Here is an 18,607-nt window from a genome sequence, read left to right as displayed (position 1 = left end):
AGGTGAGTCCCTCTGGGCGCGCGCCACGGGGGCCTATCTTTACACCTAAAGTTGGGCCCCGCGAGGCTCCAAAGAGCTTTGCAGTCCCCCAGGTTTCCCAGCCTCTCCGCCCCGCCTCTCCTCGCCCGCCTTTCGCTCTGGAATAAACTGCCGGGTGGCTGCCAGGGCGCCTCAGCACGACTGCACTGCATCCACGGAAATGGGACTATATGCAAAACTAAAACCGAGCTCCAGGGCTCCAGCGAGCCCCATCCGGGCGGGACCGACCCAGCGAGCTCGCCGTATCGCCAAACCATTATTCGCCCAGTGTGTTGGAGGTGGGGGGGGGGGTTGAATGGGGAGTCCCAGCGAGGGGTTCTTCACCCTCTCCGCCTCCAGCCAACACCACGCCCACGGTTATTTGCATTTAAAGGGAAACACACCATGGAAAACAGTGGGCGGGGTGGGGCCCGCCTTCCCACCGTGGCGATTGGGCTACATGCCTGCCTATCAGGGCGCGGACGCCCCACCCTGTGGCTATGGAGTGTGCGGGGAGGGAGTATGGGGGAGCTGCCGAAAGCCTGGGGAAGGGGAGCCAGTGCAGGAGGTGAAGAGCAGCGGCGGCGGTGGCGGCAGGAACAGCAGTGGCGGCGATCTCAGCCACAGAAGCCTAAGCTCCAGCCCCAGCGCAGCAGACAGTAACCGGGCTGGAAACCGAACCGAGCCGGGTAAGCATTGCGCGCTGCCGATAGCCTCCGCCGGCCCGCCGTCCGGCGCAGTCCCGCGTGCTCTGCTCTGACCGCCTTCAGGGTTCCAGGGGCTGGGCCAATCGGCGTCTGGGCCGCCCTTCGCTCTCCCTCGTAACCAGCTCTGAGGACTGGCCGGTGAGGGGCAAAGCAGAGTCCCTTGGGCGCAGGCGACCGCGGCTAGAAGGGGTGCAGATGGCGGGCAGGCTAGCCTGGGCCATGCCTCCAGGTTCTTGGGGGAGGTGGGGATGGGGCCCGCACGTGCTGCTTCACCGACCCGGGGCAGGGAAGCCGCCAGCCAGCACCCCCAGCGGTGCATTTGTAGGCCGGGAGCTCCGCAGCTTTGTTGTAGCACATTAGCTGAAACAGCTGTGTTACGTGGATATTGCTCACCCCAGCGGCCCAGCTGCCGCCCCTTCCCTCCCCTGCTCATCCCCTGCCTCCTTCTCCCCTCTGCGGATGCAGAGGGCGCGCTGGCCTGGGCCCGACGGAAACTGGCTTTGGCGTGGATTGGGCTATCTACACTGTGTGCCTCCTCTCCCAAGGAGCTCAGTTGGGCCTGTGGGCTGCCCACTTAGAAACCTCAGCCTTGCGGCCCCAACCAGCCGCACCCCCTGCTGCTGGGCCTCCAGACGCATCTGGCGCCCGCCCCCGCGGACAAGGCGGCTGGCAACGGAGCTCTTGCTGGACCTTAGGTTAGAGCTGCAGCTCAAACTAGTCCTTGGGTTAAATCTGTAAGGCCGCTTTGTCTTCCCTCCTCGCCTCACCTCCTATCCCCTAAGAGAGAACTGGCCGCTTTTTTCTCTCCTGTCGCCCACTTAAAAATAGCGATAAACGTGGTGTTAGCGGGGTATTTATGTGCCAGAGGCCAAGGGAGCAATTATTGTAGTAGAGAACGCACCGTCTGGGTCTGTGCGAGAAAGCTAGAGAGACAGCCAAATCCTCCAACTTCGCAGTTACTTAAAATACCCAGCCTGTGAGCCACTGTCATTGTCTGCTGCAGACACCTCTGACACTGGTGACCACCTGACTGCAGGACTTTGCCTAGGCTCCCTGGCAAAGAGGGGCTGTGCCCTCCAGGCACTCCACAGCCTAAGTGCCCAGGTCGCCAGTGGACTGGCCCTGCAAAGCAGGCCTCGGTTTGGTCAGGCTAGTAGGCCCATGGGGTCAAAGGGAGCCTTCTCCAGCACCTAAACATTTCACTCTTTGGCTCTGCTGGCCTGCTGCATTGGCATGGGTATGGGCTAGGTGGAGGGCACTGCGCTATTGGACTCCCCACCCCTCCTAAGGGCATTTTAGCAGAGCCTTCTCCCCCAGTGCAACTTCCCTCATTCTGCCCCACCCACAGCTCAGTCACTGCACCAGGATATGCTTCTGGCAATAAACTCTAGGCCTTTCTGAAGAACTGGAAGGAGGGAGTGACCAAGGGGCCTGGCAGGCTCTTCTTCTAGGACCTTTGACCAGCCTCTAAGGGTGGAGAACACTGTGGGCTGCAAAGCCTGGGTATTTGAGAGGAGTAAATCCCTCACTTGAGGAAAGGCTAGCTGGGAACTTTGTGACACCAGCTAGGACTGTAGATACCACACTCTAGTCATATCTTCCCACTTTGACCAGGCACCAACAGAAACCAACCCTCTATTTGCAGCTGGGCATCTCCAGCTCAGGCCTGGACAGGCCCTCTGCCTTGCCTCGAACCAACAGCCACCTAATATATCTTCCTTATATAACTCCCCTCTTCACACCCAAACCCACTCACCCTACACTGCCCAAAGTCTTTTCCCTCTCAGGCCCCAGCTCTGGGCCCACCGTCTCCTGGGTGTCTCTTTTGCTTGTGTCTTTAAACCCATGATAACCTCTTCTTTCTCAAAACTTCTCCAGGCTCCCTGTGTCCCTTGGCCATTTGGGGACTTAAATTAGAATAGAAGTCAAATTATAATTAAGTTTCCCTGCCTCTACTTTGTCTCCTTGAAATCATGGATTTCTGGGTTATCTCAGAACCCCTCAGAGGGATAAATGAAACCTTGAAATCAGCCATAACCCCCTCAAAGCCTAGCCATGCAGAGCAGTTTATGAATGCTCCAGAAGGATTTGCTGTCTTTGTCGAGCTTTCAAGAAGACTTTTACTTCTCTAAGATGTATTTGTCCTGATCATATGAAAGTGATTAGAGAAATGATACTTAAGGATAAGATATTTATTGAGTATGCCTAATGAGAATGGAGAAGGGCAATGGGTTGCAACTACAAGAAAAAAATAATAATGATGTTTCCCTTCAACAACAAATTCAAGATCTTGACTGCCCAGACCCCAGACTGCACATATCTTTGATTGCTGATTCATGAGCCTAGAGGCAAAGTACTGTGGAGAGAGATGAGAAATCTGTATATGTAGGGGGATCACCCTGGAAGCTTTCAGAAAGTAGAGGGGTTTGGCTAGGCAAAGGGTAGTGGTAAAAGCAAAATTAGGAATGAGAGTGGGTGGGTGGTAGGCAGGCTGAGAGATGTGATGTAGTCTTTTCTGGTAGAGATTGTATGGCTTTAAGGTAGAGAGGAGGTTGGTGCCCAGAGATGGAGATTACCAAATGCCAGGCTGTGGAATGGGGATCTGATCTTGGGAGAATGGGGGAAGGGGCCATTGAAGAATGGAACATCGGGAGGTTTTGATATTTGTGTGTGTGTGTGTGTGTGTGTGTGTGTGTGTGTGTGTAAATATGCCATAATAAAATGGGATTTTAGAAAGGGGTCTTAGAGGTTGGAAACACGTTGTAAGTTGGGACTGTAAGGGGTCACCTTTAGGTCTGGACATAGAACTGAGGGGCAGGCTATCTCTAGAGGAAAGTTGTATCATGTTGGCTTCCCTTCAGCCTTGCAGGGGGTGAAATTGAAGGAGGGTTCCTAGAGCTTACATACCAATGTGGTGGAGGCTAAGTATCCCCCAGACCTCTGCTGATGCCCAACCTTCCAACTGGACAGGCCTTCAGGGAGCACCGGCTTTGACTCCTGTGCTTACAAGATGGGAATCCTGAGTCCTGGAAAGCACAGGGACTTCCCTAAGGTCACACAGCATTTAGGGATAGGCTGCTGCCTCCTGTACAGGGACTCTTACACTGTATCCCACTATCTCCAGTGGCCTCCATTTCACAAAAATCTCATTAACCAACCTCTAATCTCACCTCACCCATTCCTCAAGAGTGAGAAGGTGCTGGGTTTAGCTTGGGGCCCTCTCTGGAGAACTCTACCTCCCCTTTCATGTCTATTTTGCTTCTTAGTCTTGGTCTGGAGCCTGTTGGGGGTTGAAAGTTTCAGAAGGAGGAGAGGTAGTTGGAAGAAGTTGGAAGTCCAGTGATTCTCTCCTAGTATAGTAGAAGCATTAAAAATTCCTCAAGAACTGTTACACTCTCTGAAAATGTGTGTGTATAGGGGGTGGAGGCAGCCCTGTTCTGCTGGTTCAGGGGAATAAGGAAATGAGATAAATAACAGCTAGCCTGGCAGGTCACTGGGTTGCTTGTGGAATCAAGGAGGGAAAAGGGGCTTCCAGCCCCCTCACTTACAGATAGGCTACTGGTGGCTAGAAGAGGACATGCCCAGTGTTATTCCATCAGTTCCTCTGCCTTGAATTCAGTCCAGGCAGATAAACTAGGCGAAAAAGGTAAAGCCTCCACAGGAGGCATTTCCTCCCTGTGTCATTCATTCCTGGGTCATGCATCTCAAACTGCCAGGAATTTTTTGTTCGAAGCTAATCTGACCCTGTCATGCTATACATAAACCTGTGTGCAGCCACAGGCACGTGTGTGTGTGTGTGTGTGTGTGTGTGTGTGTGTGTGTGTGTTGGGGGCAGATGGCCATCATTGCTACTGCTTAACAAACCATTGGAGATTTCATGGGCATTAAACCATTTTTCCCACCCCCAACTTCTGTTCTCTGAATTAAATAATACAGAGCTTTTCATCTCCTCTACTTGGTCTTACTTTTCAAACCTGTGCATGTGTAAATGTAATTCTAGTAAGAAAGTTACGGAAACCAGAACCACTGCGGAGGTGCAGGTGCCAACTGGGTGAGGATGCGTTGCTTCCCCATACCTTCCCTTTCGGGATTAGGGGATGACAAGGACAATGAAGAAAATGGTACAAGGGGGCTTGGTGGGAGCAGAGGCAGACATAGTGGTGCTGCAGAGACATTTGTGACCTTTTGATATGCAGTTCTTATTGTAGAGCCTTCAATGCTTTCATCTCCTACAGGTTGTTTTTTTTTTCCCTGGTGAGCATGGAAGCAAGTACTAACCCAGCTTCTTCAGACAGCATTCCTCAGCCCTCCCTGCTGGGGGCTGCAGCTCTTCTCAGGGGAGAGAGAGCTGGGCCAGACCAGTTCTGTTCCCCCTCCTTTCTGGACATAGAGGAAATATTTGCAGGCCAGGCCTAGTGCATCTTGAAAAAGTAAAATGTTGGGTGGGATTCTGTGGAGGGAGGCATGAGAAATGAAGCTGGGCTGTAGTGAAGTGGTAGACTGAGCCCAACCAACTAGGCATGCAGGCCTCCCACTAAAGCCTAGGACCCCCAAAATCACATGCTCCCACCATGCCTCTCTTCAGCCACTAGAAAACTGATCATAGGTCTACCCTTCTCCTGGCTTCTTACACAGCCTGGGGTAAGCAGACCCCTAGTTCAACCTCCCATTTCCATATGGGGAAACTGAGGCCCAGAACAGGGAAGGGGTTTGCTCAAGGTTACACAGGAGCATAAAGCCCTCAATTCAAGCTTTCTTCCTCTAAGTACACTGATTCTGATCCCTTCCCAAGCCTCAGTTTTCTTACCTGGACTCTCACATAGGGTATGGTATAGGGGAGTGGACACATGGGAAAGTCAGGGGTGTCCATTGTTCATTTGGCTCAACTGTTCCTCTTTAGGCTTTGGCTGCCTTGTCACATCTGTTTCCCTGGAGTTAGCTCTCTTATTCTTCATCTGAACTGGGTGGAGGGTGGTGGCGCCGGTCTCCAGTGTCACCCTTGCTGGGTTAGTACTGACATAGTAGAAGCCCTACTATGTAGGCATGTCACCCACCTCAGGTATTTTCCTCTCTAAGAAATTTGGGAGCCTGAGAGGGGAGTAGCAAGTTGGCTCCCAGAGACCCCATCATTCTAGGCAAATGGGCAGGGAACCTCAGCAGCCTAAGGAGAAAGTAGGGCATCAAGAAGGCTCACTGGTAAAGCCAATTTCTAGGGATAAGTAGTGCCTTGGTGACCATATCTTCCAGACTAGAGAAGTCCCTGTGTATTTGGGTAGAGAAGTGAGATTAGGGGACTGCAAGGGGCATGCAGGAAGAGTGAGTCTTGAAGGTCAGGTAAAGGGGTTTGACCCTGATCCTGTAGGCAGTGTGGAATAATTTGGTAAGTAGAGGAGTGGTGCTCTGAAGTTAGGGTTGTAAAAATGAATCTGGCAAGTGTGTGGAGGAGATGGAAGAAGGAGAGGCAAGGGGTGAGATTTCTGCGTTGTGGCAGGGAAGGACCAGAGGGAGCTCAGATAAGAGGCTTGTGTCATCTTCAGAGGACATGGGCTGGCAGCTGAGGAGCTGGAGTGGTGAAGGTGGCTGCAAGTGGCCCTTTACTGAATATTTGCCACTAACTAGAGAGCATTTTACCCTTTCCATTTATCATCTCTAATCCTTACAGTGATCCTACATGATAGGTAGCATTTTCTTTATTTTCCAGGTAAGGCATTTGAGTCTCATGGATTTTAGGCCAATTTCTCGAACCTTACTACCTGTAAGGGATGAAGCTGGCATTTTAGTTCTGGGCTGAAAAACTCCAGCTGAATTAGATTTCAGTTGAACCAATGTTGTTTGAGGTTCTGCTCTGTGCTAGTTGTAGTGATTATAAGATGAAGGAGGGTCCATTTGAGAGAAATGAACAGACTGAGGTCTGCCTGAATGAATTACCCTATGCTGAGTATGTTAACTCATTAACTCATTTGAGGGGCTGGTAGTGGGCAAATGGGAGCCAAGGTGAGAGGGTCCATGTTGGGGTCTGTGCTGCATCTAGAGGTTATGGAATACCTTCTTGAGAGGAGGTGCTCCTTAATGGTAACAAAGGTTTTAAGAGTGGACCTTGGCTGTGGGCTTTAGAAATGGGTGATTCAAGTTCCAGATCATCTCATAGGTCATTTCCTTTAAACTATAGCTCAAATCTGCATCTTTGTCCCCAATGGCATGTTTCTGTTTGAACCTATTTTGTCCCATCAAACTTATCTCCAAAGGAAAAGGAGAGTAAAAGAACATATTCCACAGTTTGGTGATGGAGTTGCTGATGAGGAGAGCAGCAACAGACTGGATTGGCAGCCCTTGGATTCTGACTGAAGTCAGCAGGCTTTCTGGAATGTGCTAGTTGGGGCCAAAACAGTAGAAGTTAAGTGAGGACTGGAAATGCTTCAGAGAAAGCTCAGCTAGTCTGGGACAGGGGATGGGAGGGAGAGATGATGGCTTTCAGGTATGAAGGGAACCTTCACAGTCCTTTTACTCAGTCTTCCTCCTTCTATTGGTAGCTAGCACAGTGAAGTAGAATGGCATTGGGATACGGATCGCAAAGGCCCGGGAGCTGGTGTGGCTCTGTCACCATCCTACTGTGTGAACTTAGGTAAGGCTTTTCCCAAGCCTAGGCAATTTCTTTCTCTGTGACAAGGAGTTACCACCTCCCACCTAGACTGGTTAATAGATTGCTAAGAAGGGCAAGGTGGGGATGAGGGAGTGGGGAGTGCTTTGTAAACTGGTAAGTGCCCTGATTCCGTGAAGGGCACTTCATTTGCATTTCCTTTGATGTTGGTGCATTTAGCTGAGTTTGAATTGTTGACCTTTCTGGCCTATGCTGTGGAATTTAGCTAGTTGAAATTCCCAGATAATCCAGAGCTACTAGCCAATAGCTGACTTGAGGCAACAATTTGGGTCCCTGAGTTTGGCTAAAAGAGCAGCTAAAGCCTCCTGTGAGATAACTACATAGTCACCCTCATTTACCATTTGGGGCAACTGAGACCCAAAGAGTTTTGGTGACTTACCCATAAAGGCCTGGAGTATACCCTTCTCAATCCTGACTGAGGTAGTTTCTCTAGAAATTGTCCAACTATAGTTTGAAGAAAATATTTTAAAAATTAATCGCTATGTTTTTGAGCCTCTGTTATGTAATGAATTTTATTTGGTACTTTAAATACATTGATGTGGTTCCTTACAATAGTTTTAAGAGGTAGACACTCTCAGTAGCCTCATTTTCCAGGTGAGGAAACTGAAAGAACTTTCTAGATTTCCCCCAGGTAGGCAGAGCTGATTATAGTACAGAACTGGCTGACTCTTGGGGGGGTGCTCCCTATCCTCATCACTCCCTCCTTAGTTACCCGCCCACACACATGGGCAAGATGGGCCCGGCGTAGTCTTGCCCCAGATACTGCTTGGTGGAAGTCTTGAGAACTATGAGTGGTTGAGGTCATGCCTCTGGAGCTACTGCATGAATCCACACACTTCTTTCCTGAATTCTAAGTTGGCTCAGCTGGCCCCAGGAAGCTGAGCTGGGAGCAAAATATGTAAGGCTCAGGCCGCAGCTGTTTCCTTCTCACTAAGAAGTGTTCCTGGGGCAAGTTTGTGGCTTGTATCCTGCTTGTGTTTTGAGAGGAAAGGAGAAGAAAGAAGCTCTGCCCTAATAGCCAACCTTCCACTGGTCCCAGCATGGTCTGAGGCTGGGCCTGAGAGCAGAGATGGCCACAGCCCACTCCCTACCAATGATAGTAGCAACTGCAATAAATAGCCCCTGCCAGGGACCACAGAGTAGCCTTAGAGTGTTCCCTTACCCAACATTCCACCTGAAACTTAGCCACACAGGTTGTGAAACCTAAGGCATTATGGGTATCTGTGGGGAGCTTTGTGGCCCTGGGAGGGACAAGGCAGGGAAATGGGAGACAGCACAGTTTTAAGTCTGGTCCTTTCCAGCAAAAATGACCCTGGTCCTAGTTAGGAGGAGGGCCTGAAGCTGGGGGGAGAGAATCCTAGTCCCAGAGACATCCCTGCCTACTTCACCTACTCCCACCACACATACACAGAAGACTTTGTATAAAACCACACTCATGTCTTTAAAATCCCCTCACACTTGGCTCCTCCTTAGCATGGCCAAGGCAGCTGGTCCCTAAGGCTCCCCACAATGAATGCCTTACCCAAATAAGTGGCCTTTTATACATGGTCTGCTATTTCCTAAGAAAGTGGGATCTGACCTGGAAGGTGGTAATAACAGTAATGTCAATCTTTCTCATTTGCACTGCACTTTACAAAATGTGTGTGGTGTCCATTATCCCATCTAATTCTCATACCACTGGAGATCATAATGTGATCTCCATTTCACAAGTGTCCAAGCCTAAGAGGGGTACCTTGGCTTGTTCAGAGTCCCCTGGCATGGCCTGTAACCCAGCCCTGCAGCCCATGACTTCTTCCACAACACACTGCAGATTCCTGTGGCAGGGAAGTAAATGATGTAGAAAGTAGTATGCTGGCCTTTACCCCAGAGAAGCACAATAGCAAAGGTAAGAGAAGGCCCTAGGAATTTCCCTCCAGCCAAGGCATCAAGGTTCTGAAAAGCAGCTCTCTTTAAGATTCAATGTGCAGAATCTCTCTGTTCATAAGAACTCCATCCCCAAACCCAGCAGGACAATTCAGCCTTCTATCCACAAGGATGTTTAGATCCATGAGGTTTTTCACTTGGCCCTTGGTCTTCCTTCATGCCCAGCCACACTTACTAGTCTCCTTCATCCCTCCCTCTAAATCATTGTCATTTTTACTCAATCCTGTCTGAAAAAGCCTAGATTGAATGCCTCCTCCTCAATGCAGCTTTTCTGAACCCAGGGGGGTGTCTTTCTGCTTTTCAGATTTATAGTGGGTTATGATAACAAGGTATAAATAATGATACTCCCTCATGCATCTTAAGCAATAATGGGGGCTCTTCTTTAAGGCTTGTATTATGTTGTGCCTTCAGACTGTTATATATAGTACCCTCTCCCTATTAGCCTAGGAACTCCCCCAAAAGCACTGGCTACCTTGTAGAACTGAGCTTAATGTCTATCACTCACCAAATGTTCAGAAGAGGTTTGTTTCATAAATTCCACAGAGGGGAATACAATTTCATAAACAACTCCACTCCTGCTATTCCATGTCTAGCACCATAATGACAACACTGTCAATAATTTCAGGGCTGAAGCAAAATCTGTGATTTGAAAAGTGCGGAATTCATGTAGATGATAGGGCCCCTATTCCCATATGACCCCTGAGGAAAGGACTCTGAGTGGTTGTGTGTGTATCCATGATTGTATATTTGTGGGGGATGGCACTATTGTAAGGCTATCAGTTGCAGGGCTGAGGTAAAACAATATCATGTAAAAATATGTCATCTAGGAAAAAAACCTGAGTAAATGACAATACACATCTCTGCAGAGAAGGGATCAGATATTTTTTTCTCTTTTATTTTCTGGATAACCAGCCATTATCTTGCTCCAAGTTTAATATTTCAGTTATGCAGAGTGCTCCTGATGGAAGTTGGGATCACACTGATGATTCAAGTGTCAAGTCAAGCAAGGCACAGGGAGCAAAATTCATGTTTGAAGGACAGGATAAGCACTCCAGGAGGGTTCTTCCAATGAGTTCAGGGGCTAGTTAGCTACCAGTCTCTCTCCACCCCAAAGCTGGTCCCTAGTCTTCTACTGCAGGTGAATGTGTGAGTCTTATTACTGTTGCAACCAATTACGGGGCTGATGTGCTGGCAAACTACTCCAGGGACACCAGCAATGCTTGTCTGTCTCTTTCTGGCTCCCAGCAGTTGTTCTGCCTCCCCTCCTTCCTTAGCTCTCTGTATACTTGTGGCTACCCTACAGAGAAGGGAAACAATGGTAAGGAACTTTCCAGGGGGAGGTCACAAGTTTTAGCAGGCTGGTCACTGATCCATCTGTCAACCAGCTTCAGTCACTAGAATGGATATATCAGACTTGGGGTGGGGGACGTGTTGGGGTGTGTGTGATGGATAGTCTTTATTCCATCTCTGTGGCATTTGGATATTTGGAGAATTTGGGGGCCTAGACCAGAAGGGTGTGCCTTGTACCAAGTTTGCTTATTTAATTGCTATTGAGAGCCTTACTTACAGACCAGGAACATGAATCATGTGGAGTTATGTCTTCAAGGAGTTCCCTTTCTAGATAGGGAACTAGATGGGGGCCAAAATAATGAGGGGAGTAGAGAAGACATAGTTTGCCTCATGGTTCTAAAATGGAAATTGGGGTTTCCAGTTACCAAGAACTACATTATTTTTTTCCCAGTAGGACAGTCAATAGAGAGTCTGACCTAGACCCACCCCTCACATAACCACTATGAAGGGGAAGTATTGCTGGGCCTTTTGGACCAAGGGTACTGAAGTCCATAGAGTGCCTTGCCCCGAGGCCACCATGCTTTTTTAGCAGATCCTGGATTATAGCTCTGGAATGTGGGCCTGTGAGGCTCCTACTCTGGGCTTCTGACAGTCTGAGCATGGGCATGCTGCAATTTAGGGAGCCTGTGGGGAAGAAGTGGAACTTCAGGTCTACTTTTCTTTCTAACCCCATGAAAAATATCTGTGAGAACCCAGACTAATGTGAAATTGAGGCCTGGATCTTGAAGAGCCCAGTTAGGACTGAATGGGCTGTTTGGCAAAAATCCTATGTCATCCTAGCTGACCTTCCTGTTGCCTTTCCTACCTCCCCCTTCCTACCCCCTTTGATAATTACCCCTGCAGTCAATAGCACAACTGGGCATTTCCCACAACTGAAGTTCCTCCTGCCCAGTGCTCTCCTGAGCTTAGGGTGGCCTAAAGGGAGTGGACCTAGTGAGGGGTTGGGGTGATGGCTGCCTGTTGTTCAGGGTTATGTTGCCTTGGGGCCCAGGGGAGGCTGGCCTAGCAAGCCAACCATATGGGTTGCATTAAGGTTTTTCATACATTTTCTTTTACTTTCTTTCTTGTTCCACTTAAGCCTGAAATAAAAGACACCTGTGAAAACAAACATAGCCTGGATGCTTGCTTAGCAGTACACTCTCTCTATCTTTGTTTCTCTCATCTCCTCTAGGTGCAACTGTGATGCTTCCTGACGGATGATGTTATAACAGTGCCTGGAAGCCAAAGGGCTGCTTTTTTAGCTGAACATACCTGAGTTGTCCCCATAACCATGGAGACTGGAAAGGATGAAGCTTCTCAGGCCAAGGGAGCAGCAGCCTCTATGGACACCCAGGACCAACGGGCAGAGAAAGGAGCCAAGAACAATGCAGCTGAGATGACAGAAGAGCCAGTGTCAGAGCCACCCTCATCTGGCCCAGGTAGGCTGAAGAAAACTGCCATGAAACTTTTTGGTGGCAGGAAGGGTATCTGTACCCTGCCTAGTTTCTTTGGAGGGGGGCGAAGCAAAGGTTCTGGGAAAGGCATCTCCAAGAAGGGTCTTAGCAAGAGCAAGACCCATGATGGCCTGACTGAAGCAGCCCATGGCCCTGAAGACAGTGTCAGTGAAGGAACCAGATTTGCCTTACCTTTGCCTGAATCACCTTGCCAACTTCCCAGTTCTCAGAGTGCCCATGGGGTTTTGGAGACAGGCTCCAAAAGCAAAACATCTGTGGCTGGAGCGACAGACAAAGCTGGGGCTGAGAAGGTTCCCTCTGTGCCCAAGCCAAAGAAAGGCCTGAAAGGTTTTTTCAGCAGTATCCGCCGTCACCGGAAAAGCAAGGTCTCTGGGGCTGAACAAAATAAGCTAGGGGCCAAGGGGTCTGAAGGGGCCAGAGCCAGGCCTCATGAACGTGTAAGCTCAGCCCTTCTGCCCTGTGCTGAGGATATCCTCCAAGCTCACAGAAAGGAAAATGCCAAAACCCAAGATACCCCTGGGTCAAAAGTTTCTTTAGTACCAGAGTCTTCTCCAGCAGTCACTGAGAAGACAGCCTGTAAAGATACAGAAAAACCCATGGAGGGCTGTGCCTCAGCACTTCTGCAGTCCAAGTCTGCCTCTGAAGCCAGTGGCCCAGAGGAGCCCCACAGTCCAAAAACAGGGGAGAAATTGGTAGCAGAAGAGGTAAATCCACCAAATGGCCCTGTTGGGGACCAGCTGAGCCTCCTGTTTGGGGATGTCACATCCCTGAAAAGTTTTGACTCACTGACAGGTTGTGGTGACATCATAGCAGAGCAGGACATGGACAGTATGACAGATAGCATGGCCTCTGGAGGCCAGAGGGCAAATCGAGATGGGACCAAGAGAAGTTCCTGTCTGGTGACCTACCAAGGAGGTGGGGAGGAGATGGCCTTGCCAGATGATGATGATGAGGAAGAAGAGGAGGATGAGGAGGTAGAATTAGAGGAAGAAGAAGAGGATGTCAAGGAGGAAGAAGATTATGACTTAGAGTATCTGTGGGCAAGTGCCCAGATGTACCCAAGACCCAATCTGCATTTAGGCTACCATCCCATCACATCTCCAGGAGAGCATGGCTACATGCTCCTTGACTCAGTTCGATCTTATCCTGGCTTAGCCCCTGGGGACCTTTTGACTCCTCAGAGTGACCAGCAAGAGTCTGCCCCCAATAGTGATGAGGGTTATTATGACTCCACAACACCTGGATTTGAGGGTGATTCAGGTGAGACCTTAGGGCTTGTCCGCAGGGATTGCCTGCCCCGAGATAGCTACAGTGGAGATGCCCTGTATGAGTTCTATGAGCCAGATGATAGTCTTGAGGCCTCCCCACCTCTGGATGACTGTCTTTATGACCTCCATGGTCGCAGCTCTGAAAAATTTGACCCCTTCTTGAACTTTGAGCCCTTTTCTTCCTCTCGGCCACCTGGGGCAATGGAGACAGAAGAAGAACGGCTAGTGACCATCCAGAAACAGTTGTTATATTGGGAGCTTCGGCGAGAGCAGCTCGAGGTCCAAGAGGCTCAGGAGGCACGTGCCCGAGAGGCTCACACCAGGGAGTTTTATACCCAAGAAACTCATGCCAGGGAGACCCATGCCCGAGAAGCTCATGTCAAAGAGGCCAAAGCCCGAGAGGCCTATGCCAGGGAGACCTGTGCTAGGGAAGCACATGCCCGAGAGGCCCATGCTCGAGAGGCTCAAGTCCGGGAGGTTCAGGCCTGGCAAGAGAAGCCCATCATGGAATATCAGATGAGGCCCTTAGGCCCATCAGTGATGGGCCTAGTGGCAGGGACATCAGGGGCCTCTCAGACTTCCCACCGGGGAACCACCTCAGCTTTCCCTACCACTGCAGGCAGTGAGCCAGACTGGAGGGACTTCCGTCCTCTAGAGAAACGTTTTGAGGGAATCTGCTCCAAGAAAGATCAAAGTACCTGTCTAATGCAGCTCTTCCAAAGTGATGCTATGTTTGAGCCAGACATGAAAGAAGCAAATTTTGGAGGATCTCCCAGGAAGGCTTACCCTACTTATTCACCCCCTGAGGAGCCAGAGGAAGAAGAGGTTGAGAAGGAAGGGAATGCCACTGTGAGTTTCTCACAGGCCCTTGTGGAGTTCACCAGCAGTGGAAACCTCTTCTCCAGCATGTCCTGCAGCTCTGACTCTGACTCATCCTTCACTCAAAACCTCCCTGAGCTACCCCCTATGGTGACCTTTGACATTGCTGATGTGGAACGGGATGGGGAAGGCAAGTGTGAAGAGAATCCTGAGTTCCAGAATGATGAAGACCTTGCAGCCTCCTTGGAAGCTTTTGAGCTGGGCTACTACCAGAAACACACATTCACCAACTACCACAGCCGATTCTACCAAGGTCTGCCCTGGGGTGTGAGCAGTCTCCCTCGGTACTTGGGACTGCCTGGCATGCACCCTCGACCTCCACCTGCTGCCATGGCCCTCAACAGGAGAAGCCGCTCTCTGGACACTGCGGAGACCCTGGAGCTGGAGCTCTCAAATTCCCACCTGGCCCAGGGATACACGGTGTCTGATGAGCTTCAGTTTCAGCAGCAAGATTCAAATGAAGAAGAAGAAGGAGGAGGAGGAGGAGGAGGAGAATGGGGACGAGACAGTCCTTTGTCCCTTTATACTGAACCACCAGCGGCCTACGACTGGCTTGCCTGGGCTCCCTGTCCTCTCCCAATGGGGCCAGGCCCTGCTTGGATAAGTCCCAGCCAATTGGATGAGTCTTCCGGCCCTTCTCCATATGGGCAGACAACCTGTTGCATACCTCCTGTGGCCATGTCAATGTTGCTCTCAGTATCAGGGCCAGAGCTAAGGGTACCTGGGATATCCCGGCCTCAGTTAGCTCGGCCTTCACACCTACCCCTTCCCATGGTCCCTTGTTATAACCTGCAGCCACAGGCCTCTCAGAATATGAGAGCCAGGCCTCAAGATATGCTGTTGCCTATTGATGAGCCCAGTCGCTCCTCCAGTTCTGGAGGCTTCAACCCCAGCCCTCTGTCCCAGGCCAAGCCTGTGGGCATCACTCATGGCATCCCTCAGCTGTCCAGGGTCCAGCCTGAGCCCCAACAGCCTCAACCCATTCACTACAGGGCTTCCAGCCTTGACCTGTCAAAGGAGAGGGCTGAGCAAGGTGCCTATCTCCCCACCAGCTACTCCTCCACTGCTGTGAATGGAAACCTAGCTGAGTAGTCATCATCTATCCTGGAGTGGGGGCATGGGGCCTAAGCATGTGATTGGGGATCAGGGGTTGAGCAGAGGGGTGGGGGGTGGGGGTTGCTATTTAACTTGAAAATCCTTTTGGCCAAGGAAAGCTCCTATGAGTTTTTGCCTTTGTTTTCCCACTTCCCTCTTCTGCCAATCTGTGGTCACATTCAGCTTGAGTACATCTGCCCTGGGAGGCTACTGCTGCTCTGTGCTCCAGTTTTCCCTTTTGGGGTTTCTTGTTGCCCATGCAGGATTTGAGATGCTGTACTTTTGTGACTATTCCAGTTGCCCAGTTAGTGATTATATATATAGCATGCATCCTTGACACAGGCTGACCCGTTAATATCCCTGCCACCCCCCCTACACACAGTGAATGATGCACCACTGATGAGCAGCCAGGTCTGCACTGCTTCCCACTTAAGGACAGAGGGCTTGTTTGCTATTAACAATGTGAAATAATGGTACAGATCCTCTCCACCCCCACTCCCTTCAGTCTTGGCATAGCTGCCACCAATACATCAGATGATTATATAATCTGTTCACCCCAGCTAGCTGCCCTTAGAGAGGATCAAGTAGCATATGTCTTACTGCCTATTGCTGTGGACTTTGGCATCGTAACCAGATGGGGGCCTTTTAACATGGCCTATGATAACTTGGGTTGAAGGAAAAAATTCTAATCCCCTTAATGGAGTGATCAAATTCATCCATTTGGAAACAGAAGGCAAAATAGGGTTCTGTCATAGATACTGCCATAAGTCTTGAGTTGTGGAATGATAGGATTTTTTTTTCCTTCTTCCTCTCTTAAGCTTGTGACTGCCTGAGTTGCAGACACTTTCGATTTTTTTTTTGTATCCAAAGGAAATTTTCATAATCTCATCACAAGGGACATAGTCTTTTAATTGAGACACAGGGAGAGAAGTAACCTAAACTAAGCTTGACTATAGGGGGTTGGGTTTTTTTGTGGGTTTCAGGGGAAGAATAGGAAAAGGAGTTCCATTTGTCCCAGTTGTCAGGAGAGAATTTTAGATATTGCAAAGCTCAAGGAAGCCTAGCTTCTTAGAAGAGAAAATTCCTTCTCCCCAAAAAGCAAATTTTCCTTAAGCCTTGCCCACCCCTTCATTTGGTTGCTATAAAGAGGCTCAGAGGCACCAGGCTAGCACTCCCAAGAGACAGGATACCAAAGGCATCTAGGCTGCTGTTCTGGTCTCTCTAAAGAACTTTCATTTTCCAATTAGCATCCTCAAAGGGCTGGCCTTCATGAGAGGAAAGACTGTGATCTGTCCTCACTCTGCCAAGCTGCAGGTTTCTGATTTGCATGGGAATTGCAGCCCTATATGGAGTGAATGGTACACTCCCTTCTGTATCCACAGTTTTCATGTTTAACTAGCTTGGAAATGCTGGTGTGGAAGAGTTGCTGTCAGGAAGGCATTGCAAAAGGCTAATCTAACCTGGCTCAACCTCTCATTAATCACCAGTAAGAGAGGGTTCCTTTTAATTTCTTTATTGGAAATAGAATATAGAACATGTTTTGCCTGGTTGTGTTGACCCAAATTATAATTCTTGCCCCCCAACCCTGGCTCTGCTTATCTCCATGCCTGTTAAAAGGTCAACAGGGCTCTTGGGAACAGAGGCTCTTGGCCCCCTGAGTCAAGGTGACTTTATGGGCAACTTCCCCTTGGCCAGGGAATGTGTTTGTGCTGGTCTTTGTCACCATTTCTCAGATTGGGGTTGGTAGTCCTCCTTCCCACAAAGAGTAAATCTATCTGATAGAAGCTATACACCTGGAAGCACCACAAAAGTTGGCATGACACCAACAGCACTGCTCAAGAGAGCGAGACCAGCTCTTCAGGCTAACTCTGTCTGTATTGTGAAGAAATACATCCCTCATGGAGTTAGAGAAAGAAAGAGCATGAGGAAGGCCCTCTTCACCCCAAGCACAGCATTCCAGAAGAGAAATGCCCAAATTCCAACCATTTTGCCTTTTACCAAAGTTTCCCTGGGAGGGTAGGGCTGAAGTAGGCCTGGCTGTTTGGCAGAAAATACACCAAATGCCTTTACAACAAGGGAAACCCTGCTACTTGCCTCCTCTCTCTCTGCTTGTCCTTCAGGGCAGCTCAAGCTCCTATCTGTATGTGGACTGTGCTAGCCATAGCAGGTAGTAGAGCCATCACCAGCCTTCAGAGTATACTGGGCCACCAGCCCATGAAAAGAAAAAGTAGGTGGTCAGCCTTTGGCCAAGGGCAGAGGGCTGCCCTCAGTGAAAAGAGGGCAACAAGACATGCTGCCCCTGAGGGGAGAAGTCATAGTCCTGAAACACATTGCTTGGCTTTGGAAGGTCACATAGCACAGAGTAGGGCCTAGAACTGAGCAACACCTCATGGTTTGGACAACATTACTGCCTTCAAGTCCTTTCAGTGTCCTAGCCAGCCCAAGGATACAATCCTCACCACCAGAAGTGGGATAGTCAAGGTGCATGGCTGCAGAAGCATGCTCCTTTGACTCTCACTCTGGATCCAAGCAGTTCATGGCCAAATACCAGCTACAGCCTAGAAAAGGAAGGAAGAAATGGCTGGGGACATGGAATGGCAGCACAGGGTGATACTGGGAGAACCAATCAAATTCCAGGCCTCTTCCCAAAGATAGCTGGTGCTTGCTTGGCTGACAGCAAATATGACTATTAAAGGTGTTGATGTCAAGTCCACATCTCTTAGGCTGTGACCAGATGAATACCATATCTGCATTGCAAGGTCCTGGGATAATGCTTGTGGATGTGATTTCATGGGAAGATATGACTTGACAGGGGATGTCTGCCATCATCTTGCTACCCAGAAGGCTTTTCTAGTACCAGACAGCTCTGATCCTGAGAATTGTCAGATGAGACCAGTCCTTGGAGAAACAATGATTGTGGATAGAGAAGGTCACCTATCAGGCTTCTTTAAGGGCCACCAGTCTCTCGGTGATTTAGCGCCTTCAAGGAAGCCCTGATTTGGGGCACTCAGCTTGGGCACCTGTCCATGAGCCTTCTGGGCCAAAGGCTTTGGTCAACACTAGTCTCTCTCCCTCCTCAGTGCTGTACCAAGCAGGGAAGTAGCTTCCTACACCCAAGGTGTGTTCCTCTCATCCTGCTGCCAGCAACTCTCCCACCCTTCCCAGTGCCACCATGCCACCTGCCCTTGGCCCCTGGGCCCAACAGCTAGAGGGAGGCATGGGGGATTTAGCAGGGAGACTTCAAGTGTACCCATG

The 18,607-nt window shown here is 49.8% G+C and overlaps 1 protein-coding gene across 1 annotated transcript; it reads left to right on the top strand.

Moving 5' to 3' along the window:
• The first annotated feature begins 524 nt into the window (after window positions 1–524).
• Window positions 525–15,393, top strand: AMER1 (APC membrane recruitment protein 1). The gene is made up of 2 exons (XM_040467195.1): window positions 525–707; window positions 11,828–15,393. The coding sequence occupies exon 2, from the start codon at window positions 11,927–11,929 to the stop codon at window positions 15,347–15,349; it is 3,423 nt and encodes a 1,140-aa protein (XP_040323129.1). The 5' UTR covers window positions 525–707; window positions 11,828–11,926; the 3' UTR covers window positions 15,350–15,393.
• Window positions 15,394–18,607: the final 3,214 nt, after the last annotated feature.

The sequence above is a fragment of the Herpailurus yagouaroundi genome, unplaced genomic scaffold (assembly GCF_014898765.1).
Source record: "Herpailurus yagouaroundi ecotype Mexico unplaced genomic scaffold, PumYag 67350, whole genome shotgun sequence".
Lineage (NCBI taxonomy): Eukaryota > Metazoa > Chordata > Mammalia > Carnivora > Felidae > Herpailurus > Herpailurus yagouaroundi.
Note: the sequence above shows the minus strand (reverse complement) of the source record. Positions and strands in the feature narration are given on the sequence as shown.

What these genes read in the sequence shown, in the direction of transcription:
- AMER1 (XM_040467195.1), top strand. Translation starts at nt 11,927, where the DNA reads ATGGAGACTGGAAAGGATGAAGCTTCTCAGGCCAAGGGAGCAGCAGCC.